Source organism: Mirounga leonina, unplaced genomic scaffold (assembly GCF_011800145.1).
Source record: "Mirounga leonina isolate KUSES-001 unplaced genomic scaffold, KU_Mleo_1.0 Mir_154, whole genome shotgun sequence".
Classification (NCBI taxonomy): Eukaryota; Metazoa; Chordata; class Mammalia; order Carnivora; family Phocidae; genus Mirounga; species Mirounga leonina.
In genome coordinates this window covers 2081416-2106799 of record NW_023270389.1, presented here as the reverse complement: position 1 = coordinate 2106799, position 25384 = coordinate 2081416, and the positions used below count along the sequence as shown (strand labels likewise).

At 62.0% G+C, this 25384-nt stretch overlaps 1 protein-coding gene across 5 annotated transcripts in view; it reads left to right on the top strand.

Moving 5' to 3' along the window:
• Positions 1 to 4208: 4208 nt before the first annotated feature.
• The window catches only part of MEF2D (myocyte enhancer factor 2D), a 30740-nt gene continuing 9564 nt past the window's right edge, over positions 4209 to 25384 (top strand). Inside the window, exons 1-7 of one of the 5 annotated variants that reach the window (XM_035009831.1) lie at positions 4209 to 4524; positions 19547 to 19738; positions 20314 to 20517; positions 22079 to 22213; positions 22891 to 23101; positions 23285 to 23341; positions 24773 to 24963. In XM_035009831.1, the coding sequence (XP_034865722.1) occupies positions 19685 to 19738; positions 20314 to 20517; positions 22079 to 22213; positions 22891 to 23101; positions 23285 to 23341; positions 24773 to 24963 (852 nt within the window). In that variant the 5' untranslated portion in view covers positions 4209 to 4524; positions 19547 to 19684. Of the gene's footprint in view, positions 4525 to 10146; positions 13912 to 19546; positions 19739 to 20313; positions 20518 to 21893; positions 22032 to 22078; positions 22214 to 22890; positions 23102 to 23284; positions 23342 to 24772; positions 24964 to 25384 lie in introns of those variants that run through there. The other 4 variants (XM_035009834.1, XM_035009829.1, XM_035009832.1 and 1 more) reach the window with 4 other exon arrangements.

Genomic DNA, 25384 nt, shown 5'->3' with positions numbered 1-25384 from the left:
AGGGGGCGGATGGGGGGGAGAGGGAAGAAGGGAGGAGCTGGGAGGCGAAAGTCAGGCTTCGTTTCAGCTGCCCCCACCCCCACATCCTGCCCACCCTCTTGCAGCTGCCACCACATCCTGCCCAGCCTGGGGCTGGGACCTCTTGGGGGGGGGGCACGGACAGTGGACCCAGCTTTGGCACCCCTTTCCTGCCCCCTTCAGATCCAGGGTGGGGCCTCTGCCCTTTGCCCCGGGCCTGGCCCCAGGCACCCTGGCACTGAGCTTGGGGCACAGCTCTGCCAGCACAGCCTAGGACAGCTCTCTGCTTAACTCCGCCCCCCCCCCCCCCCCCCCCCCCCCCCAGCTGGACTTGTCTAGGCCCCAGATCAGAGCCTCATCCCTGGGCTAACACAGAGTTATCAATGGACGAGTAGAGGAGGTAGTCAATAAAGCTTTTATCATGTTAACTAAGATACACAGATATGCACAGATTCACATAACAGACATTTGCGGAGTGCATTCCACTCCAGGCCTAGCAAGGCCCTGAAATCCCAAAGCTGATTGAACTGTTGCCCTCAAGGATCTGGTGCCCTCCAGGAGCTCAGGATCTGGTGAAGAATAAACTGGAAACCAAAAATGTCAGGCCAGTCTGGTGTGTACTGATGAGGTAGCCATTTGGAGTCGAGAGCACTCTGCATAAAGAGGCGTGCAGGATGATGCAGAAGCCCACCCGGAGAATGTGCACACAGAGGGACCACCTGCCCTCAAACCAGGTGGAAGGCATGGGGAGAGACTGAAAAACTGGGAGGAAGAATGATCAGCCCAGTATAAGGGATGGGATGGATGGAGTGGGGGTGGGGTGGGGATGGTCCAGAGGGCTGTGAGGAAGGCTAGAGGGGTCAATGGAGCAGCCAGGCAGAGGCTGGAACAGCAGGCAGGAAGAGAAGCAGCTCTTGGGGGTGGGGAAGACCTTTCCGAGTAAAGATGGACTAGGGTGCTCAGGGAGATGTGAATAAAGGGAGCTGTTGGTGCCCTTTGCTGTAGAAACTATGAAGATGATACTGTACAGAGGAGTTACCCACTTCTTAGGACTTTGGTGGGCACCCATCTAATTCCTCAGGGATTTTATAGCAGCTTTGGGCTGTAAGATGACTTTTCTCTCAAAAGATGGGCTGGGAACCAGAAGGGCAGAAGGAAAAATGAAACCCAGGCACCTGAGCTACGAGGGTGTTTTCGCCCTAGAGGATTCTGGCATAGGTAGTGCAGGGGCTAGAAGAAAAAGATGGCGTGAGTCAGTTTCAGGAAGTCTTTATTATAATCTAACTTCCAGCAACGTTACTCCCTAGATCCTTTCTTTTTTTTTTAATTTTTATTTATTTATTTTTAAAGATTTTATTTATTTATTTGAGAGAGAGTGAGAGAGAGCACATGAAAGGGGGGAGGGTCAGAGGGAGAAGCAGACTCCCTGCCGAGCAGGGAGCCCGATGCGGGACTCGATCCAGGGACTCCAGGATCATGACCTGAGCCGAAGGCAGTCGCCCAATCAACTGAGCCACCCAGGCGCCCTCCCTAGATCCTTTCTTAGTCCTCCATGGAAATCAAGACCTCATATTTGTTACTTTTCCTTTTCATGAAGTTCTCTCTATAAATATAAATATATGCAAATTCTATCCCCCTTGTAATGTCAGCCTCTGCGACTCTCTCCTCCTCTGTTCTCTAGTGAATTATTCAGCATCTCAGGGTCCAGGATACTCCATCTCCCCCACCGAAATCTTCCCTCCTTTCTCTCTCCAGCTCCTGGCCCTTTAACACCCTCCCAGGTGACTCACCTTCCTTCCTCATTTCTTTGTTAAGGACCCAACATTCCAAGGCAGGGAGTACTAGCCAGCCAATCACAGCCCTGGCAAGCCTGTCTCTGGCTTGAGATTGGCTGGAGCTGTGGTTGGCGGGAGGCTCACCGGCCCAGATCTATCAGAGGTTGGGGAGGGGGTTTCTGGAAATCCGGCATAGGAAAGAATTTGTTCTGGGGCTGTGTATGTTCTTGGAGAGAATCCTTCAAGGGGAGCTAGGGCCATAGGCGTCTCTGGCTTGGAGAGCCTCAAAACTGGAGGCAGGCTGAGAACCCATCTCTCTTGGTCCCCTGGGGGCTTAGCTGCCCCCTGCCCACTTTGTTTTTTTCCTGTGATCTTGGGACCCAGTGGTCTGAAGGCTGCGTTCCCAGGCCTGTTCCTAAGAAGTCTTTTCCAGCAGCCCTGTCTCTCCAGTCTCAACATTCTGCTTTCCCGACGTCGGAAACAGCCGGAAAATAAACACCCTGATGACTAAACGGTTTCTCCAGCTAGAGCCTGGGGAAGCACTAAAAATAGAGGCCACAAGTGAGGGGAGGTTCCCCACTGGGTGGGGGTGGGGGGGCACTTTCCCATCTTGCTACTGCCACAGCCCCAGCCCTGGCACAAGGCTCTGTTCTTCTCACTGTCCTAGGGGACAGGGCAGACGGGCTCCCCTTCTTGTCCTGAGGACTTGGGGGCCAGCTAGCCCTGCCTGGCAGGGAAGACTGACATCTTCTGGTGCTGGGGCCCCATCTCCCAGGTCTGACGGGGAACTGAGAAGCTACATTTGGGGAGAAAGCTGGACACTGTTTAAATCAGGTTTCCTGAAGGAGGGGCCAAGTGGAAGGGTTGGAAACTGAGGCCAAGGAAATAGGAGCGTGCTGGCTTCCCATTTTGGGACATACAAGATAAGCCACCAAACCATTGGCAAGAGGGGTTCCACTGATCTTGCCTCCTTTGAGGCTTGTATGGGATAATGGGCCCAAAGGGGTCTTGGCAGTCCAGCCCTTAAGGTATTATAATGTAGCATGAGGCACTGTTCTAAGCAATCTACCTGCATAAACTAATATAATCTTCACACCAAATTTATGAGCTAGGTACTATTATCACCATCTTCATTTTACCCATGAGGATCGTGAGGTACAGGGAAGTTAAGTAAGGTCCGCGTGTTCACAGGTCATACATGGTGGAATGGGGATTTGAACCAAGGCAGCTTGGCTACTCCCATGTTGATGCTTTTAATCACCATGACTTCCTGCTTCTCTCTGTGCATATTAGTATTTTCACTCAGAACTTAACCCAGCACGTAAGCCAGAATCTAGTCTTTGTTCAGTAAATCCGACCCAGCCACATACAAATCAGGGTGTGTAAAGAACTGAGTACCCTTCTGTTCTGCAAGGTTCTTAGAGATCGAAGCCATATTCCATCATTTCCTCACGCTCCAGGTCGACAGCAGCAGGCTTTGGAGGTTAACAGGGATGCTGGAGAAGTCTGATGGCCCAGTGGGTAGGCATGGCACCGCACTCCTGTTGTAGGGCACGTAAAGGTTCACCACGCCCCGGGGCAACTAAGGATTTTTTAATTTTAATTTTTTTTTAAGAGCTACTACGGCTTCTTTAATAAGATGCTTTTGGGCGTTTCCTGTGCTGGGGGAAATTAAGGTCCCGCCCCTTTAAATTGCCCCCCTCGGCTGTAAGTGCTCTGGGGCCGCAGGCACTGGGGATTAGGTCACCCCAGAACTATGAGCTGTCGCTTTAAATTGCTGGGCGTCTGCCGAGCTGGGCCTGGGAGGGGAGGGGCCCGACACAGGTAGAGGAGCGAGCGAGCTCCCCAGGTAACCCCCGGCCGCGAACATGCTCCTCTCCGCGGGGCTTCGGCGCACACCAAGTGGGGGAGACGGAGTCTTGTCGCCATTTAGCGTCTACCCTGAATTTGTCTACTTAGACTGCCACATCCAACTCTCCCGGGGGCTTGGGGGCCAAGGGGGGCGCGCTCGCGTGTGCCAGTGCGCGGCGGCCGCCGAGCCTCCGGGGAGGACCGCGCGGAGCGCACGGGGGCAGCGGCACCGAGGGGCATCTCGCGCGGGCCGTCCCTCCGCGGGCTCCTGGCTTCCCCTCTCCGCGCCGCCGGCCCGGCCCCCCTCCTTTTTCCTCCCCTCCCCTCCCCTCCCCTCCCCTCCCGGCCGGCGGAGGGATCCGCCGCTCCCGGCGCCGCAGCCTAGCCTGGAGGGCGGTGGGTGGGGCGCCCGGCCCGCCCGGCCGGCCGCGGGAGGCGCGAGGCGGGGCCGCGGCCAGGCCCGCCCCCTCCGGCCCCGCCCCGCCGGCGCGGGCTCCTCCCATTGGCCCCCCTGCCTGTCCATCAGCCCCGGGTCCCACCCCTCAAGCTAGGCTGAGCTGTGCCTACGTCGGCCTCGACTCCCGGGGGCTGGAGGAGTTACCTTTGGAGCCCGAAAGGAGGAAGGAAGCAAAATATCAACAACGCCGAGGCGTCTCGGGCGCTCGGCCCCGGTCCCCTCTGCCCGCCGCGCGCCTGCCCGCCCCCGCGCCCACGGCGGGGGCCCAGGCCCCCCGGCGCCGCCCAGGGCCCGCGCGGACGCCGGCCTCATTTGTTATTCCCCCCCGTCCGGAGCTGCGGCTGCCTGGTGTTGAAGATCCCCCGGACCGGGGGCGAGGGCCACCCCTCCCAGCCGTGACACCCCCTTCCCCCCGCGGGGCCGGTGAGTAGGGAAAAATAATGCGCCTGCCGCTTTAAGAGGCCCCCTCCCCCACCCCGTCCTGGGGTTGGGGTGGAGGGTGGTCTGGACCGTCCCCCTGAGGGGTGGGATGGGGTGGCCCCCAGGTGGGAGGAACTCGCGGAGCGGGCTGTTTCCGTGCGGCGTCGGTGGGAGACTACGTGGGGGGCTGCTTGTTTGTGTAGAAGACTCGGCCGGGGACAAGTGCAGGGGGCTCTAATTCTCCTGCGTGTCGGGGTCGGGGTGGGGACCCGCGCTTGGGAGCGCGCCCGTCTGTGGGTGTCGGGGGGTTACGACGGCCTGCGAGTGGTCTGGGAAGGGGCGCCATCCTCAGAGGGGGTCTCCGGTGACAGCCGGGAGCGACTGACATTTTAACAGCCGGCCCTCCCTCCCTCTCCCTCCTCGCGCCGCCTGTTCACTCCTCCTTGGCCCGAAATGGTGCAGAAGGGGGCCTGGGAGGGCGGCGGGAGGGTGGGGGCGGGGGGAGCCGCAGCTGTTTGGGAAGCGGGGGAGGGAGGGGGGACGTTGTTCAGATGACACCGGGGTGGTGGGTTGGGGTGTGTGAGTGTGTGTGTGTCCGGGCCCGCGATTGCCGGGTGCCTGTGGACTTAGGACGCCGAGTCACCACGGAGGTGGGCGCGCGACCCTTTCTTGGGACCTCCCACCCCCATTCCGAGACCCCCGCTCTGGTCTGTCAGCAGCCCCAGTTGGAGAAACCCTGGCCAGAAGTTTGCAGCTGTTCGACATCTGGGCAAGAGTTCTCCAGTCCCTCTCTCCACCAATGGCGGGCTGAACTGGTCTGGGAGTGGGGGGTCGAGGGAGTGTTTGGGGGGCTTTTGGGGAGGGAAGGCCAAGGAGACCAGAATGGGTCTTGTATCTCGCCCCCATGGCAGCCCCCTCCTGTCGGGTTTGGGTTGCAGGGCCCCTTCTCCTTAGTGGTTCAAGCCGACCTCTGGACAGCCTCTGGAGGTCTCTCCCCATGTGGGAGCCACTGACTAGGTTATCCCAGGTTTGTCCTTCTGAGTGGGAGGTTCTCTGTACCTCCTCTTAAACAGGGCATTGTTGGAGGTTTGGGGGAGGGTATAGTGGGTGGATCCTCTGCTCCCCTTCCCTGTGCCCAGTCCCCTTTTTGAGGTCTCATTGTTGGCCTGGTTTCTTTGGTTTGGGGGTGGCCCTCCCCCACCGTTCCCCCATCCCCTCGGTGGGTCTCCTAGGCAATTCAGGGGCCAGCCTGGACTATGGGAAGTTTGCCGTCTGGGGCGGTGACCTTGGGCTGCTCTGGCCTCGAGATAGGAGGGGAGCCCAGGCCAGCTCGAGATTGGGTGTTTTGAAGTTAGGGAGCTGTCCACCTCCCACTCGTCTTCAAACCCCCAACAGGGAAGTCTTGGTAGCCAAGGAGAGCATGGACAAGACACATGTCAGTGTTCACAGATGTCCAGCCCGCCTGTGGCCGCTGGGTCACACCCGCCCCAGGACTTAGCCTGGCTGTCCCAGCTCCCACGGCCTGCCTGGGAATGAATTTCCTTCCTGTGGTTTCCCAGTGTGTTGGGCAGGAGATGGGGGTGGGGTGGGATCCGTGTGAGGGTGGCTGAGGGCCTGTTTACGTGGGGTGATTGGGGAACACTAGAGCTTACGTGTGGCTCTTTCCCGGTTTGCCCTAGGACAGGCATTTAGACCCTTGGGTCTCAGTGGTCCTATTCTCTTTGTCGTATCTCCCCACCCCCCAACATACTCTGCATGTGCTTGTGTACCTGTGTGTGTGTGTGTGTTTGTGTGTGGACATTCGTAAGTGAGGGGTCTCTGGTTTCTCTGGGAAAAGGAAGGGTTTTCACTCACATTCCTCTAGGGACCAGAGAGGTTGAGCTTTTTACCTGAAATCACACAGCAGATCTGTGTCAAGGCTTTAGTCTAAGTGCCAGTCCTTCAGGCATGGCTCCGTAGTAGGGCTAGGCCGTGAGAGGGAAGACACAATCCTTGCTCTTAGAACCGCTGGTCCAAGGGGAGCAGCAGGCCCCAGGCAGAGAGAGCATCCTGACCCTTGTGTTGGGGGATGGGCGTGAGAGGTTGGGCTGGAGCTTCTGTCTCCTGTAGCCACTGCCTGGAACCGAGTGGTGGAGGACTAGGACCCGTGGCTCTGACATACTGCCCGTTGTCCACCGCACTCTGTGCCCGCGCTCCTGGGCTGGAGGGGCCTGGGCGTCCCAGCTCTGCCCCTCTTGGCTCCAGGCTCTTCGCACAGACCGGGAGATAGGGTAGGCTTCCGACTGCTGTTATATAATCTTTCTCCTGCAGGGTGTTCTTTTTTCTCTCTCTTTCTCTCTGTCTCTCTCTCTCTCTCTCTTTCTTTCTTTTTTTAATCGTTGCTGGTCTTTCCTGAGAGGTGTGATGGGGGAGGAAGGTGGAGGGTAAAGTCCCCAGGGGGGTCTGGAGTACCTGTGGTAAGGAGGCTGGGGGAGGCCCTTCAGGGCCCTCCAGGGCCCAGGGAAGATGAGGCCTTAGTTTAGACCCTCACCGATTGCGACCTAGCCTCTCCCACGCTCCTCCTCCGACCCTGCCTTGGGCAGGTCTCTGTTGTGGGCGTCCCTAGCCCTCGTGCCCCCAGAGAGGCCTGGCCTTCTGCTCGTCTTGCGAACCTTCTCCCCTGGCCACCTGGGCCACCTGCCCTCCCTGGTCGGCCCCGGGGCCAGAATCTCCGTGCTTACCCCCTGGCCTGGTGTGGGTGGGCCCCGTGTTGGACACTTGGCCACCCACTGATGTGCCTGTGTGGGAGCAAGCGGGTCCAGGACGAGCGGGCGGCTCCAGCATTTTGCTGGTGGTATTTGGAGCTAGGCTTCCGGCATCTGTGCCCTTCTGGTCCAGAAGGGGGGGCCTCACTGGAGAAGAGGGGCGGTGGGGGGTGGGCAACCGAGGCCCGGCCTCGGGTCGGACGTGGGCCTCGAATCCATCATCGGGGGCTGGGGTCTGGGTCGTGTGGCACTGCGGAGGGGGGCTCTCCCCCCCCCCATGGGACCACGGCTGGGACTCTGGGCTCCCTGCAGCCCCTGGCCTTTTACAGGGAGGGAGGAGGTGACAGGGGCCAGCATCGCCTCAGCATCACTGTAATCGCCGGTGGCTTTTATGAGCAGTCATGGGGCCGGAGTCCAGCCAACCGTCTGTCCTTCTGTCCCAGTTTGGTGACTTACTCATGGTGGGAGGGGGAGGCGTGAGGTGCTAGTAGCTGGTGTGTGGGAGGCCGGCCACCTCGCTGTGTTGTGGTTGGTGCCGCCCGCCTGCCCGCCACCGCAGCGGGGGGACGGAGCTCAGACTTCGGGCAGAACTTACCCGTGGCGCCCGATGAGGGGACAGGGGTGGCTCTCACTCGGCCTAGGAAACGTGGGGATCTCAGAGTGCTTTCTCTAGCCATTCTTGGTGGCTCCGCTTTCTGAAAGGCCTCCGACAGTGGCCTGGTGGGGATGGGGTGTTTATTTTCTCTTCTGCCCCCTGCCTGAGGCTGAGGAGAGTCTGTGCTGGAGCCCGCCGAGGGGCGCCGGGTAGGGTCTTGCGCAGAGCGCCGTGCCCAGACGCACCCGGCAGGTCCCCCAGCATTTGGTGGCACGTGTGCATGAAGGTGTGCAAGCACGTACACACGGGCGTGTAGACGCCCACGGAGCAAGCTGCTGCCCCGCGGGGGGCGAGGGCTAGTGGATGGGAACATGATTAAGGGATTGGAGGCTGGGGATGGGCGGGGGACCAGGGGCGAGGAGGCGGAGGCCTGCAAGAACTTGGAAGAGGGAGGGCTGACTGGAGCAGGAGGGATTGAGGTTAGACCACAGATGGGCAGCCCTAGAGCGTGGCTTTGCCAGTCGAGGAGCCCTGACTGACTCCCGTCACTGCCCCTGCAGCGCCCCCAGGGCCCCTCCCCGTGGCCGGGGCTCGCACCGCCTCGGCCCCCCCCGCCCCGCCCGCCCATGGACCACGTGCCCAGGGGTAAGTCAGCTCTCCAGGTGGACAGGAGTCGCACTAGCCTGGTGGCCATCAGAGCACCTGGGAGGCCTGGTGGTTTGCGCTAGTCTCTGTCTCCCTCCCCACTCACTCTGATGAGCAAGGCCACCCCGATGTATCAAGGTTGCATCTGAGCCCTCGGGCATTGTGGGGTAGATCCCTGGCCTGGGGGGGTCCCCAAGGCTCGTGGCATCTGATTTTTCCTTTTCCTGAGGCTGTGGCCGCAACCTCCCCTTCCTGGGAGCCTAGCCGTGCTTCTGGCTGGTCCTGGCTGGCGTGGAGACCAGAGGATGTGCTCACTGACGGTGCGCAGGACCCCGAGAGCCTTCGCAGGGGTGGGGAGGCCGCTGTGCTGCTGGGCGAGCTCTCTCCCTTCTGCTGTAGGCTGGGAGGGGAGGGGCTTGTCCAGAGCTCGGCCTGCTGCTGGCCACACCCAGGCGGGACCATATTTACTCATTTAAACTCACCCTCCCAGGAGGCTCTGGGCTCTAGGCCTGGTCACTGACCTTGGCTTGGTGCCTCTGGCTGGGTGCTCTGGCCACTTCCCGGGGAGCTGGGCAGACCAGGGAAGCATATAGAAAAGGAGATGTTTTTGCCCTCTGGTCCGGGGACCTTCACCATGGGCAGTATCCCATTCACTCTTACTTTGGAGACCTGACACTAAAGCTCTTGAGATCCCTGGGGACTGGAGCAAGGAAGCTTCTGTTCGTCGCGCCCTGTGTGCCAGGCTCTGTGCCGGGCACGGGAACGTATGAAGACTCGTTGGTTTCCTGGCATAACTGTTTTTTATAACTGGGGAACTGAGTCAGAGACTTAAGTGATTTGCTTAGGGGGTCATCCACTCCATCCTTTGCCTCCACGTCACGTGATCCAGCTGGAACGGGAAGACCTCACGGCCCCTCTTCCCTGGTTAGGAGGTGTTCGGGGCTTTGTCTGCCGTTAAGGGAAGGGCCCAGGGGAGCAGGAGACCCAGGGAGACCTGGGAGGAGGACGAGGGGGATGAGGACGGGGCGTGGAGGGAAGTGCGAACCCGTAGGAGTCCCTGGCTTAGGGCAGCTGAGGGAGATGTTGCTGTGGTTTCCAGAGAAGGTATCGTCCCCCGATGGAGTGCCATGGGAGAAAGCGCCCAGAAAAGGGACCAAGTGACGCCTGCCAGTCGCCTGCCAGTCCCCTCTCGAGCTGGCTGTAATGCGCGGCCGCAGGAGCTCAGGCTGGTCTGAAGGCGAGAGGCTGACAGGAGCCTGCCCAGGCCCCGAAGTTTGGGACCGTCCTGGAAGGAATTGCTCGAACTCCCAGGGGGAGGGAGGGAAGCCCCGTCATGCGGTGAGCCCACCTCTGCTCCTCATTGCTGGTGACAGAAAGAGCCGCCTCCCCTGGGAAAGGAAGGAGGGTCCGTGGGGAAAACGTGGGACCCTCGAGAGCAGGTGCTTAGAAAGTAAGTGCCTCCTTTCTTCTAGACCCCAGCTCCAGCCTGGCCCAGGAGTTGCCGGCTCAGGCAGCCACCCAGAAGGTGGGGTGGGGACAGGCAGTGTCCCGGGGGGACCTGGTATGTGGGAGCTGCCTGAGCGGGCCCTGCGGGGGGCCTCCAGGCCAGGGGCTCAGTCTGACGAGGGCATGGGCCGGGGACACTCCCCAGCCAGCTGTCTCCTTGCCTCAGAGCCTTCCCTCCACCTCCACCTCCCCCTGAGTCTTAGCAGATCCCCTGGCTGCTTGCTTCCTTATTCCTCATGATTTCCCTGCCCCACCCCCGCCAGCAAATGCTTGGGGTTGAGGGTTGGGAGAACAAGGAGTAAGAGAGCTCATCCCCAAACCTCGAGAGAAAACATTCAGTGGGGGTGGGTGGGGAGGGGAGTGGTCTCTCTCGTTTCTGGAGTCTTCCTGCTCCAGGCTCTAGTTGGATCAAGTAACATGGAGGCAAGGGGATGGCACAGATGACCTCGGACCTCGAGTTTTGCCCCTTAAAGCATGCGTGTGTTCTGTGACATGAGGGACAGTGGTTGGGGGTGGCCCTGAAGGGCTGAGCCTGAAAGGGGGGCTTTAGGCCTTCTAGTCACATCTCTCCTTGACCTTTGAGCTCCTTTCCTTTGGCCCCCACAGCTGCTTGCCTCTCTGCCCACTCCCCTCTGCACCCCCCAGGGCAGGCCCGTGGGGCCCGGACTGACCGGGTGGGGACAGGTGTCCTGGCCCAGCTGCTCCCTCTTGTTTCTCCCACCTGTCAGCCCAGGGGGTGAAGGGTGAGGGGCTGGCCAGCAGGGGAGAGTGGGAACCCCTTGGTCCCCTCACCTGCTCCCTGGGGCTCGGTGGGGGTGGGGTGGGGGTCGCTTGTTGTAAAGTGTGGCAGAAGGATTGAGAGTGGACAGTGGGCAGGACTTCGCCACTCAGAGCCAGGATGGTGCCAGATCAGAGAAAGCTGGTTGATAGCCAGGGGTCTTCGCACAGTCCGCTCATGAAAGGGAGGGCTGTGAATTGAATCTGGGGGCAAGGGTTTGTGTAGCTGCGTAGAGGTACCCCCCCCACCCGCCTGGGCCCCGTCCATCTGGCTGGGCATCTTAGCCTCACCTGGCACCTTTCCTGAAAGCAGCGAGCTAATCCTGTAAGAGTTGCCTGGCTGGCCGCCTCGGCAGGCCCACGCAGCCGCCCTGCCCGCCCTCCCCTGCCAGGGGCTTAGAGGACTGTCCTTCGAGTCAGGAGGAGACCCAGCCACTGCCCTAAGCGGCCCCTTTAAATCCTCGGTGGCTCCCTGAGGTCATGATGTCTCTAGGAGGATTTGCTTCCTCTGATTGGATTGGCCTCTTTTGGGCCCCGTCTGTGACTGTAGGTGGACACTCACAGCCTGACCCTCCAGTTGCCCTGTCGTCAGGCTGGGTGCTGCCCCGTGGGAGGGCCCGGGCCTCGATCCTTGTGTCCTCTCTCCTCGCCTTCCTGTTCTGGCAGCCAGGGCCCAGACCCCGCCACCTGCCTCTGCTCTGTGCGCGGGAAGGAAGGGTCCCACCACCGCCCTGGAAGAGCGTCTTCGGAGACCGTCTCCTGCCCTGTTGTCCACTTTTTCCTTCTCAGCCTGCTCTTCCTTCGCCCGGGGGCCGGCACTCCATAGTTACCCCGCGCCCTCACTTCCACGGGAAGTCCCTCCCCTGCTCTAACCATCAGCCCACCCGCTTGCCGTGGCAGGCGGCCCAGACACAGCGCTGGTGGCTCACCCAACGGCTCTCAAGCTGACCCGCCCCAAGGCCCCAGCTGCCACTTTCACTTCTGTCTCCTGAGACCCCAGAGGGAAGTTGGGTGGGGAGGTAGAAGGTGACACACTAACCGTCCCAACCGCTTCGGATGGCCAGGGGGCCCCCGGCCACCACTCTCATCTGGATGAGCCGAGTGGAAGGACTGGCTGCAGTGGGAGGGCAGGAAGGCCTTCCCGGAAGAGCGGACCACTAGGCCAGGGCAGGGCTGCCGAGGGCGCTGCTCTGACTGGACAGGCAGACAAGACCTCCTCGAGGCGGCCAGGGGACGGGTTGCCTTCCAGTCCCCGCGGGCTGGCGCGTTGTGCCGGGGCCTCCGTGCTCCCTGAGACCTTACCAGCTGCCCCTGCTTGGTTGGGTGACTTCTAACAAAGCGAATTTGAGCCCCAGAGACGACTTTGAGGCCAAAAGTGCAGCCCTGGGAAGTCCTCTCTGAGCCTAGCACGTGTCTTGTCTGCTGCACGAGGCCGTCTCCTCTCATTTGGAGGGTTGGAAGTGGATTTTAGAAATGAGAATAGAGGTAGAAGTAAAGGACAACCAGCCCGTCCTCCTGCTGCCCCAGTCTGGGCATTAAGAGCTGGGCTCTTTTTCCTGGGAGCCCCCAGGGAGCCCCCACGAATCTCCAATGCTTGCTTCCGTCTCAGGGTCACACCCCCACCCCACTCAGAGGAGGGACAAGAGCGGAGGGCCCCATGGGACCGAGAGCTTAGACAGTACCACGGGGATTCTTTATTCATTCAGGGATGCTTTCTAGACAAGGTGCCGGGAACTCCATCCTAAGTGCCTAGGTGTGCTGGGTGGGGGTGGCCCAGTTCCCGGAATGGGAAGTTGAGCCTCGTGGAATAAGGTCAGAGACACTATGCAAATCCCCATGCAGATGGTGGTAGTGAGTCATTATGGATCAGTCTGCCGGCTAGAGCATGAAGCAAGGCTCAGGCTTCGGTTCCAGAACCAGCCCCACTAATGACCATGACCGTGACCTCGGGGGGCAGTCACTACCCAAGCCCTGGGTCTTATAGGCATTCCAGGTGTGTTTGGGGTTGGGGTGGCTGAATCTCTGCAGCCAGAGCCCTGGTGTGCCCCACCTGGTACCCGCCCTGGCTGACCATGAGCCTCTCTCAACCCTCTGCCATCTGTTACGAGGGTTACTGTTCAGAAAGCACCTTCCGTCTTTATCAGCCCCATCCATCCCTCCTGCCTTCTGGTCCCCACACTGCCCTTCCCCCTAGGCTGGAGGACAGTGGACCCAACCAGGCCGTGTCTTCTGTTACCTCCCCGTGGAGGAACCTGCTCCTGACCTCCCTTCCTTTTGGGCCTCTCTAAGGAGCACAGGAACCAAATGTCCTGGCTGAAAGGGCACTCGGCTATGTGCTCCTCTCCAGCCACCCATCGTACTGACCAGTGGGGTAACACCTGGCGGGACAGTGACTTATTCACGTTCACACAGTCATTTAGGACCAGAGCAAGCACCAGAACCCAGGCATCCAGAAGCCCTGCCCAAAGATCCCATGCTTCCCTGGGCTGTTTGTTGCCCAACCACACCCACCCCTTTTCTGCTAGGATTCAATCTCCCGTTACCCCAGATTCTTCCTGAGATGAGGCCCGGTGGCTCCAGAAACTTGGGGAGGATTTGGGGTGAGGGGTGGTTCCTAGGAGCCGGCCCAGAGGCCGCCAGGGGAAGCCCAGAGCTGCGGTAGGCGGTGCCCGAGCCTGGGGGGTGGGCTGGCTGCCGCCTCTGTCAGGCACTGGACACGCTCTGGCCGCTGCAGGAAGGATGGGAGCTAGACTACAGGAAGGACAAGCTGGGGCGGGGAGGCAGTGGAGGAGGCTCAGGAGACAGACCCTCACTGGAGAGACATCTCCTGGGCAGAGAACAGGATGACCCCATCCCAGGGGATTTGTCCCGACGGGAAGCCTGGGGTGGGGCTCGGGAGAGGTGTCCAGCGGAAGCTGCAGGGAGGGTGCCCAGCGAGCTGGCCACGCGGGGTGCTCCTCTGGCAAGTCCGTTCCTGTCCCTTCAGCCAAGGCTGCAGTGCCTGTCTCCACTCGCCTTCCTGGGGCACCTGGGACCTGAGACCACCCCTGCCCTGGGTCCAGCTTTCCCGGACTGGTCCTCCCCCTCCCCCCAGCCCGCCAGCCCGCCCCCAGGTCCCTGTCGGTGAGTTAAAATTAGCTCAGTGCCCAGGCTAAAAATAGCCCCTGCCCAGCCCTGAGGCTGCTGGGCTGGGGGAGGGGAGTTCCCGAGGGAGGGGAAGATGGTGGGAACCAGGGGTTTGGGAAGGGAGCCTGCCAAACAGAACTTTGAGGGGAGGAGGATGGGGATGGGGACGGGGATGGGGATTGCCTGTGCCTTTGAAAGCAGACACTGGAACTCTGGGTTGAATGAAGTGGCTGCCCTGGGCTGGGGGAGGGGGTGGAACGGAAGAGGGACAGCAGAGAGGAGCAGGGGAGAAGTGGGGGGAGCAGGCTGGGGGCGTGAGAACTGGGCTGGGCGGGTGGGGGCGAGGGACACTGCCCCCACTTCCGAGGACTTCAGAGATTGCGGAGGAAGGCCCCCTGTGTGTACCCCGGGGGCTGTGAACCCCAGCACCCTCTGCCTGGGCCCCGCGTGTTGGTGTTGGGGTTCGCCTTCCCACCCCATCTTTCAGAGTGCACCTCAGTGTGTCTCTGCTCCCCTCGAAGCCGAGGGGAGAGGCTGCAGGCTGTGAACCCCGGGCTAGGGTGGGGGAGACCCAGAGGGCTCCTGGGCTCCCCCTCTGCCCACTGTGGGGGCCTGCCTGCCCTCGAAGCCCGCATGCCCTCGCCCTTGGTGGGACCTGCCCTCCCCCGGTCTGTCTCTTGGCTGGACTGTAGGTGTTCGGAGGGCAGGCCTGGCGTCCCCCCCAGTCGTGCCGCGCGCCCAGCCCAGCGTTGGGGCGCGGTCGGGCTGCCCCTGAGTCTGGGCTCCGGGCCTCGCCCTCTCTGCTCTGGCCCTCTCCTTGTCTGTCCCTGCCTCCGCCCCGCACTCGGCCTTCCTCTTGGCCTCTTGGCTTCTCGCGCCCGTCTGTCTGTCCCCCTCTACCAGCCTCCTCTGTGTCTGCCTCACCCACGCCTCCTCCCTCGTTAGTGAGCAGGCTGCCTGAGGCCGCCTGACTGTGGGGGTGACAGGTGGATTGGCTTGTCACCCCCTCCCCCAGCGCCTGCTGCTTATTTCATGCCCTGCAGCCCAGCCACGGGGAAGGGGCGGAGGAGGGCTGACAGCTGTCTCCGGCGCCTCCTGCCTTCCCCCCCAGTCCCCAGCCTGCGGCCTGGAGCAGCCTGAGAGGAAGGGATGGAGGGCCTGCCTAATGAGGGCTGCCTCTCTCGCCGTGCAGAGAGCGGGGTGGAAGCCCGGTGCTCTGCGGTGGGAGGCTGCTCGCTCAGCCTCTCTGGGCCCCTGCTCAGTTTTGACCTGCACGGGTAGGGCAGTAGACCTGCGCCGGCTGGCAGGTGTGGGTGGGAGGGTGTGGGGGCTGCGGGGAGGTAGGAGAGGAGCTGGGAGACACTCTGGGCTCCCAAGGAAGGGCAGCCCGGCCACAGCTGCAGCTCCAGGAGGCCACCCTGACCGCCGGCCCCGCACTCTCCCCACTGGCCCCAGGCCGCCCTCACAGGAACTGAGATAGCATCATTCTGAAACCCGAGAATGGTTTGAATATTGCTCAGGTACCAAGAGGTGTTAAATTGGGGGAGGCAGGGGCCTGTTTTCTCCCATGCCCCCTCCAGCCTGAGACCCCCTTTAGGGTAATTTTGCATAGTGTTTGCACCTCATCTGCATGTAAATACAACCCACAGGTTCCTCTTGGGTCTGGATCCCAGCTTGGACAAATGGCTGTCCACGGGGTCACTCTGGATTTCCCACCATGTCTGGTTCCCTCAGCCCCTCCTCCTTGTCAAGGGTGTTGTCAGATGAGCCTCTCCAGCCCTGTGTCCTCTCTGTTCTCCATTTGCTGAGGCTTCTCTGCCACCACCCTTCCCTAAAGAAGGTGGGTCTGGCCCAGCTGCCCTCCCCCCAGCCCCTCTACTCTCTCGGTCCCCACTCCCTGCCCCCAGGAGGCCCACCCTGCCCAGCTCTGTCCGGCTGGCACTGCCTTGAGTGGGAGAAACAGAAGCTGCCGGAGCCTTCCAGGGTCTACGCTTGGTGACACACTTGCCAGGAGCCCAAGGAGTCATAGCTGTGGCCTGAGGTCAGGCGGAGCCGGAAAGCCATCCTAGCCAACCCCCTGTGTCCATGGCATCTTGCTAAGCCCCTCCAGCCCTGGAGAGGCAGCCAAAAGTCAGGTCTGGGAGGGCTTCCTAGAGGAGGAGAGGACCGGAAAGGAGAAGAGGGATGGGGGCAGGCCAGGCCAGGGGGAAAAGGTGCGCGTCTGGAGAACAGATGCCCAGGCCTCTGGCTCTGGGCAGTTGGTTAGGTCATTAGGCAGGGGGCTAATTAAGGAGGTCCAGGTGTTCATTAGGCTCTTCCTAATTGAGTAGGAGGGAAGTGGGACGGGATGGGCCTCCACAGCTTGGACAGGGTCAGTATAAGGTCCTCTGTGCCCACCCGGGCCTCAGCCGCCCTTTTCAAAAGTCAGTGGTGAGTTCCTGTTCTCGCCCCGGGGCGCTCGACGCTGCAGCTATGTAGAGTGGGTAGAATGGATAGAAGGTGAGAGAGATTATTGCAGGCTCGGCCTGCTCTGTAGGAGGGCTCCCGATTAGGTAGGAGGAGGGACTGCCCAAGGCAGGGGCATCTCGTCCTCTGGTAGTGCTGGCACAGAGGTAGGGAGCAGTGGTGGGCAGGGGGCCTGGGAAGCGTGGAGTTAGGAGAGCGCTTGGGGGCTACCCTGGCAGAGACTGGGATGGACAGGCGGGTCTCTTTACCCCTGAGTCCCCTCTAGTCAGAGGATGCTGGGGGCGGGGAGGGGGGGTGTCTCTGTGGCTTCCCTGTCTCCTCAGTCCTGATCCCTCTCGCATCCCAGCTCCCCCAGCATGAAGCGGGGGTGGGGGGGTGTAGGAGATCAGCCAGGGAGCCGGTTGCCAGGAGACAGTTGCCTAAGCAACCCCATCCTCTCCATCTCCATGTGCTCTGGGCTGCTCCGTAGAAGACTTTAGAGTCTCACTCTCTGCACCAGGCAGCCCAAGGATGGGGAGGGTTGAGGCCTGGCCTGGAGAGGCAGGCCTGCTTGGAGGGTTGGTGGTGTCCAAACGTCCAAGTTCAGGGGCAGAGGGACAGGATGTGGGTCCTGCAGTGGGACTGACCCGAGTTAGGCCACAAGCCCCTTCTTGGAACAGACATTTCCCGAGCTCCTCCTCACAGCGGGTGGAGTGGTGCAAAGGGCAGATGTGGACCCTGCCCTCGTGAAGCTCCAGCTCCTGGGGAGCCAGGCATTGAGTGGAAGCGCAGAGTCATAGCCAATGTACGGTGGTGGTAAGTGCTAGAAGGGAAAGGACAGGGTGCCCTGAGAACCAAGGGAACAAGGTCGGACTGGAGGAATGACTTTGCAGGGGCCACGAGGGCACAGAGAGGGTTCTCTCTCCCCACTTGGAGGAGGAGACAGAAGTGGCCCAAAGCTGATAGAGGCCACATCTCAGCCAGAATTTGCTTCTGCACAAAAGGTGGCGAGAGGGAGCTAGGAAACTGGGTGATGGAGGGAAGGCGGATGCTCTGCTCGGGCGTGCGGCAGTGGAAGCCTTCCCACAAGGCCAGGCTAGAGAGACTCCGTGAAAACGCTGTCTTCGGAGCCCCCTTGTCCTCTGTGTGCCCTCTCCACCCTCCCTGGGAGCCCAGACCACCGTGGCTCTGAAAAACACAGCTTTGGGGTTGCACTGGGAAGCGGGGGGCTGAAGTCCTCAGGCTGGGGCCTTCCAAGTGGGGCTTTGGCAGAGATAGGGGTTTAGGCAGGAATGGGGTGGCTGCTGGACCACTCGGGGCTGCCTGGGCTGTGTTGGTGTTGTCCCAGGGGTGTGTGAGGGGGGACAGTAGGAGGCCCAGGGCCCATGGAGCACCGTGAGGACAAGGAAGAAAGGAAGAGGTTCTGGGACCCCTCTCTGGGGGGAGGGGGTGGAGGATCCCTATAGTTGTCAGGGAGCGGCATTGTTTCCTGAAGATGTCAGGAGAGCGCAGAAACTCTCTTCCCGGCTGGGCGAGGGAGAGCCTGAGGGACAAGCCCTGGTGCCGGGGCAGGGTGGGAAGGGGTATTCCTGGCTCCTCCCAAGTCCACAGATTCCCTGCTTCCCCTCTTCCCTGCCGCCTGTGGCCGAGAGGCCAAGGTTGAACTTTGGCATCTACTGTGGTACCTTGGGGGCCGTGGTTGAGCGGGGCTGGAAAGGCTCCAGGAAAACTGAGCAGCCCCTGGAAGTGGGGGCTGGGGAGGGGGTTCCAAATGATAGATGTGCCTGTTCCCTCTCCCCAGTGGGGGGCAGTGAGAGCCCACCTCCCTGTACTCTGCAGCAGGGTCTCTGCCTGGACCTCTGTGGATGGGGGTGTCTCGAGGGGCGGGCTGGATTCTGTGAACGAGGCTCTTCCTGGGACCCAGAGTGGCTTTAGAAAGCCTGGCCTCCTGCTCGCTGTCCCCCTCCCCTTCTCCTGGAAGGCTCCACCTCTGATTCTCCTGGATTCACAGAGCCCAAGGGGCCCTGGGGTCACCGTGTGCCTCCATCCCACCCCGGGCCCTGCCAGTCCCCGAGGGCTCACCCAGCCCGTTTGGGCACTGCCCACAGTTGAGCGCGGGCATTTCCTGGGTCAGGCTGGGCTTCCGACCCCACGCGCCCTCCCATCCTGGACTCGTGTGGTGTGGGGGCTCTGGCGCCCGTCCTGGTTGTGAAGCCTGGCCCGTTTATGGGTGCATGAGGTGGGGAGGCCTCTGCCTGGCGCCTGCCTCCGCCCAGCTGCCACGCCAGTGGCTCAGTACGTGCTCCGGGCTTCAAGGTGAACCGGGCTGGGAAGGGCTGCCCAGCCTGAGCTCGGGTCCTGCACGGGCGCGTCCCCCGAGCGGGAGTCGGCCGACCGTGACTTCGGGGCCGGCTGTTACAGATCTGGTTGTAGCGGAGCTCCGCCAGCCTTCCGTGTTTACGTGCTGTCGGCAGCAGCCGTCGAGGAGTTGTCCAGAGCGAATGGCCCGCAAGGCCCGAAATAGTCATCGACCCCCTTACTGAAAAAGTTCGCAGACTCTGCTCTGCAAGGGTGGTGTGTTTATTTATTTATTTTAAGCAGCGGAACCGTCTCTTCAAACAAAACTTTGAGGTGGAGGCCCACCGAGTGAAATGGGTGTGGAGCAGCCCTGGGGGGCGAGGGAGAGCTCTGGGCCCCCAGGCTCTAGCCTTCCCTGTGTTCCTGAGCCCCGGCCACCAGAGCACGCCCCTCCTGGCACCAGGTACCCCGTGGAAACCGTGTGTGACCTCGGTGGGTGCTCTCCGCACCGGGCGCCAGGACCAAAAGTTCCATCCTAGGCCAGAGGGGCAGCTGGCAGACCCAGATGTCTCTACTGCAGGCAGATTCTGGGGAGAGGAAAGGGCCTGGGGCGTTCTCCAGGACCGAGACCGTTGGAAGCCAGCTCTGCGTGATCTAGAACCCGAGAGCGGCAGAGTTGGTGCGGAAAGAGCCTGGACCAGGGCCTGGGCCCTGGGTGTCAGTGCCCACTTGTGCCTGTCCGTGGCATGCCGTTGGCTCAGGGCACCCCTATCTCCTCATCTTGAGGATGGGGTGGACACCTTCAGCCTGCCCCAGGGGTGCTGTGAGCCTGGCCTGTGTGCTGGTGGTCACCGGGGCTGACGGTCCTCTCATGACCCCCCTTTCCCAGGACGCTGTGCAGAAGGTGTCCTGCAGACCATGAACTGAGCCCTGGTTCCAGGCCGTTCATGAGCACAGTGTGAGGCGTGCCGAGACCTGCCACCCAGCAATCCCCTCCCCTCCCTAGCGCTGAGGATCCCCAGAGAAGATGGGGAGGAAAAAGATTCAGATCCAGCGAATCACTGATGAGCGGAACCGACAGGTGAGGAGGTCTTGGAGCTACGTAGAGTGGGTGAGGGCAGGGAGCTGGCCTCTGCCTCCACTCCTTCCTGCCAGTCCAAGAGGGCTTCCTGGAGGAGGGGGCCTCTAAAGGCTATTATGGAAGGGGAAGGACTGAGTTGGGAAGAGAGGAACCCCCACCTCCCTGCAGCTCTCGGAGCCCTGTACCCCAGAACTCTAAGGCTTATCTGCTGCTGTAAGAAGGTGCATCTGTGTGTCCCCCACCCCCAACCCCCATCCACTTCCCACCCAGGAACCATACATAAGCCTCAGGCCATGCCTGGGCATGCCCTGTTCCCCAAGATGAATTCTCCCCCTCATTCTCCCCCAGGGGAGGATCCAGGAAGCCCTTCTGTTTTCCTTCCCGACCCCTTCACAGCCCCTGGCACAGAGGTGTGGAATTCTGTCCATCCATCCTCTCCCTTCAGTGAGGCCGCTCTAGGCTGCATCTTGGCCGTACGTTGGCAGAGAGGTGCTGGCCTGTCTCTCCCCGGGCCAGGGGCTCCGGGACGGGCTTTGACTGAGCCAGACCGGGCCGCCCCCCTCCACCGCCTGCAGGTGACATTCACCAAGCGCAAGTTCGGACTGATGAAGAAGGCGTACGAGCTGAGCGTGCTCTGTGACTGTGAGATCGCGCTCATCATCTTCAACCACTCCAACAAGCTGTTCCAGTATGCGAGCACCGACATGGACAAGGTGCTGCTCAAGTACACGGAGTACAACGAGCCGCACGAGAGCCGCACCAACGCCGACATCATCGAGGTGGGCCCACGCAGCACGTGCACGCCCACCCGGCCCGGTGCCCACCCCGGCCCGCTCCCCACCCAGTCTGGTGCCCGCCCCGGCCCGGTGTCCGCCCCGGCCCGCTGCCCACCCAGCTTGGTGTCGTTTCCCGCCGGCCCGCTGCCCATCCCGGCCCGGTGCCCATCCCCCAGCCCATTGCCCACCCTGGCCCGCTCCCCACCCCAGCCCGCTGCCCACCCAGTCCAGTGTCCACCCAGCCCGCTGCGTCTTTGCTCATGCTTGTCAGGCTGGCGGGACATCCTCTGCTCTGTCTTCCCTCCGGTTCTCTCTCTGTCTTTTTCTCTCCTTGTCCATCCTTGGTCTGTTCCTGCTTCTGACTCTCTGTCTCTGTCTCCCTCTTTGTTTCCATCTCTCCTGCTCTGCCTCTGTCCCTTTATGGATCCCTGGGGCTCAATTTTCTGTTTCGAAAAAAGCATTACAGGCTGTTGAAGGACATGGGCTTTGGAATCCAGTGGTGGCCTTCAGTGGCCACGTGGCCTTGGGCCATGGTGCCTACCTCCACGAAATGGGGCCAGCGTGAGCTTTGAAGGGTGTGGTGGGACCTGAACAAGACAGCCCGGTTCTTGCTTCTCACACGGGGGTGTGCGTGCTTTCAGGGGAACAGAACTTCTGCCAGGGAGGCTGGTGCCCGGGAAGCCACAGGCTTGCCTTCCTGGAGAGGGACTCGAACTCCAAGATTTGGAGGAAGTTACCTTAGCTTTATAATAGGGAAAACAGATTTACTCTAGACTGGAATGGAAAACGTACATTTGTTACTCATTCTAAAAGCAGACCGAGTATCTGTGAAGGTGTTTTGAGCAGGAAGAGGGAAGTTTGGGGTCTACTCCAGACCTACCAAGAGTGCCCCAATGTGGCGTGGACCCCTGGGCAAGGACGGCAGCAGGAGCTCTGTAAACACTGGTTTCCTCTGGGCCTTTCTCCCCCTCCTTCCTCTCCCTCTGTCTCCATCTCTGCTTCTCTCCCCCTCTTCCCGTGAGCAGAGCCCAGGGACCAGGCTGGGCAACACCAGCCCGGACTGCCTTGCCCCCTGGAGCTACCCCAGGGTCTCAGCCCCCAGCCCATCCCCCCAGGACCCCTCCCCACCTGCCACCTCGGAAGCAGGGGTCTGTGCTGTGTGTTCGCATTCCCTGCGGTGGGCCTTGGCCTGAGGCCCCCCCCCCCCAACACTCCCCGCCCAGCACGCGTTCACATGGTGCGGCAGGGCGGGGAAGGGGGGTGGCCGGGAAATGCTGGGGACCCAGAAGAAGGAGGTGGGGAGAAAGTAGGGGGGCGGCGGGGACCCTGCCCCTGCCCCTGCCCTGTGGACGGCTGGCTGACGCCTGGTGCGGTTGCAGACCCTGAGGAAGAAGGGCTTCAACGGCTGTGACAGCCCCGAGCCCGACGGGGAGGACTCGCTGGAGCAGAGCCCCCTGCTGGAGGACAAGTACCGGCGTGCCAGCGAGGAGCTGGACGGGCTCTTCCGGCGCTACGGGGTGAGCTCACCCACCGTGTCTCTGTCGGCCCCTCCCGGCCCCCCCAGGCGCTGCACAAGAAGCACAGGGAGTGTGAGAGCCCCGAGGTGGACGAGGTGTTTGCCCTGACCCCCCAGACGGAGGAGAAGTATAAAAAGATAGACGAGGAGTTTGATAAAATGATGCAGAGTTATAGACTGGCCGTGAGTAGTCGCATGGAGCGGTCTCCCCATGGTGCATGGTGTGGCTTCGCGCCGGCCCCCGGCCGCCCCTGACGCACGTCCCACGCTGAGCCGTGCGGGGCTGGCGGTGACCACCGAGGCACCGCTGACCTGGGTTGTGGACTCCTTCCGGACGGAGCAGGGCCAAGAGAGGCCCAGAGCGCCCCTCTCGCCAGCAAGGCATGTGTAGATGACGTGAGGGCTTTAGATGGCAGGAGAGTAGGGGTCGTGTTCTTTGTGCAGGTCTTCTCGGGGCAGAGTCCCCAGGGGCCTACGTGGCCACCCCGGCCCAAGACCCTCGGTGCAGGCCTTCCCCAGCTGCGTGGGTGCACGTGGGTCTGTATTTAGGCCCTCTAACCTGCTCCCCGTGTGTCCTGCCTGGCTGAGGACTAACCCACCTCCACGGGGGGCCTCGGGGGTCCCTGGTCCCATCTGCCGTGAGCAGAGCCTGTTCTCGTTCTCTGGGCCAGAGCTCGATCCCAAAGCATTCCCTCCAGCGAACTTCCTCCGAGAGGGCCCGGGGCAGAGAGGTTGAGCTGCGGGCCCTCAGACACACAGCCCAGAGACCAGAGGAACCCGTGCCTGCCCTCTCTCGGGCACGGTGGGTCCAGGGTGGGGGCGTTGCCTGGCCTGACCCCACCTCGCCATCCTCTGTCTAGTCAGCTGTGCCGGCCCCCAACTTTGCCATGCCCGTCACGGTGCCCGTGTCCAGTCAGAGCTCCCTGCAGTTCAGCAATCCCAGCGGCTCTCTGGTCACCCCTTCCCTGGTGACATCATCCCTCACGGACCCGCGGCTCCTGTCCCCGCAGCAGCCAGCGCTGCAGAGGAACAGCGTGTCTCCGGGCCTGCCCCAGCGGCCGGCCAGCGCAGGTGAGGTGGGGATGAGGTGTGCTGGGGACTTGGGGATCCGTCTTCCTTCGCCCCACACGGCATTCTGCCGCTCGCTCGTGTGGCTCCTGAGGGAAGGACCAGGGCTCCTCCCGCTGTTCGGTCTGGGGACCTGCCGTGGAAGGCGCCGTCCTGCCAGCTCACCGTGGTTCTGTTTGTCCCCAGGGGCCATGCTGGGGGGAGACCTCAACAGTGCTAACGGAGCCTGCCCCAGCCCTGTTGGTGAGTGCGGCTGCCCGCCTGCCTTCTCAGCGGCTTCGCGGGCCCGGGGACCAAGAGGGACCCCAATGAGACGGGAGGAAGGTCCCAGGGCCCGAGTCGAGCCTGAGGCTTGTCTGCAGCCCTGATGGGTGTGGGCAGTCATCAGAGATCTGGGCTCAGGGAATCCTGGGCAAGCTGGAAGAAGGGACCGACATCTCCAGCCGGGGGAGAGGATGCAAGTCTTCTCCATCGAGTGGGCGCATCTGGGTGGGATCTGGAGGGTGTGCACGGTGTTGCCGACGCGCTCCCACACAGACCCCCGGCCGCCGCCGGCCTCTCCCCTGCCCTGTGCTGTTGTCCGGCCGGGGACTGTGACTTCAAATGTCACCATTGACGTCACGCTGACATTCCTGCCATTCCCGGAGTGATCCGGGAATTGGGATGAGGGCAGCCCCACACTTCCAGGGGAACAGTGTGCTCCCAGGGGACAGAGCAAGGTGACACTGGGGACTGTGGTCGGCCCCGCTTCTCTGGGCTTCAGAACCCCCAGTTCAGCCCCAGGCACCACCTAATGTCTCATGGCAGTGGTTGTGCAGCGGGGTCGGGGAGTGGAAGGGATGGTGGCCGCCCTTTCCTCTCTGCGGAGGGCTGGAGAAGCACCTGCAGACTTCAGGCCGTGACGGTCCTTCCAGGCGCTCAGGCCCAGCATGCGGAGCGCGGGTGGGGCCTGGCACGGCCTCCAGCCAGCTGCGTCGCCCTGGGCAAGTCATTGTGCCTCTGCCAGCCAGGCCTCGAGTTTGCTGTTTTGTGACCGGGGCTGACCCACGTCCCGTCTGCCTCGCCGCACAGTTAGCGTGAGGGTTAAATGAGATCGTGCGCACGTGGAGGCCCTGTGTGGATCGTGGCACAGATGCGCAAGGTCGTTACGACACGCAGGTCTCGTCGTGGTGGTGGCTGTGTTATCGGGCCCCTGTGACCAGTGACAGCACCACCACCGGCGGATGGCTCATCTTCCCCAGAGCCGCGGGCATCCTGTCGTGGGCCCCCGTCTCCTGGCCAGAGCTGCAGTCTGAGTGGTCGAGGTGCCTTGGGGGTCCTCATGGAGGCCCAAGTCCCAGGCTGCCCTCCCCGTCTGCAGCCGGGTCCCTGGGATTGGTCGGGGCAGGTTGTGGGGTCGGAAGGTGCTAGACGCCCTGTCTGTGAGACCGGAGGGAGGGAAGGGGGCGAGGCGAGGCCACTGCGGCGTCCAGCTCCCGCGGCCCCCCACCCCTGCTCCGGCACACGTCGCTTAGAGGCAGGGGAATAACCAGTGATTCCTGAGTGAGGGGGCTTCCGCCCTTCTCCCAGGACAGGGTGGTCTTTGGCGAAGCTAAGAGTCTGAGTATGGAGTCCTGGCACACGGGCTGGGGACTGGGTCCGTGTCTGACCTGTGACCCCATCTCCTCCTCTCAGGAAATGGCTACGTCAGTGCCCGGGCTTCCCCCGGTCTCCTCCCCGTGGCCAACGGCAACAGTCTCAACAAGGGCATCCCTGCCAAGTCCCCGCCCCCGCCCACCCACAGCGCCCAGCATGGAGCCCCCAGCCGCAAGCCCGACCTGAGGGTCATCACTTCGCAGGGAGGAAAGGGGTTGATGCATCACTTGGTGAGTGGGTGTCTTCCCTGAGGGGCAGGGGCCGGGGCTGGGGAAGAGCCGACCTCCAGCAGGAGAGATGCAGGCTAGCCAATAGGTGGGACTGCCGGAGGGAGACCGTAGAAGCCGGACTGCTCGCGAGCTCTTTCTCCCCAGAGGGCCTCGTGAGAGGTGGGAACGTGGACGTGCCAGCCGCGAGGGCAGGGGGAAGGGACGGGAGGTGGGAGAGGAGGTTCCGTGCTGGGGAGGAGGACGGGAGGGATTTGCCACCACAGTGGAAGGATGCAGGTTTCCTAACGGGTGCATGTTGGGATGTGGCATGTTCTGGAGTCGGTCGGGACGGGGAAGAGCTCTGTCCCAGGCTGGACAGCCGTCCTGCTCGTGTGTGAAGAGCTAGGTGGGGCGGCTGTGGGGCCCGGGGTGTGAGGGGAGG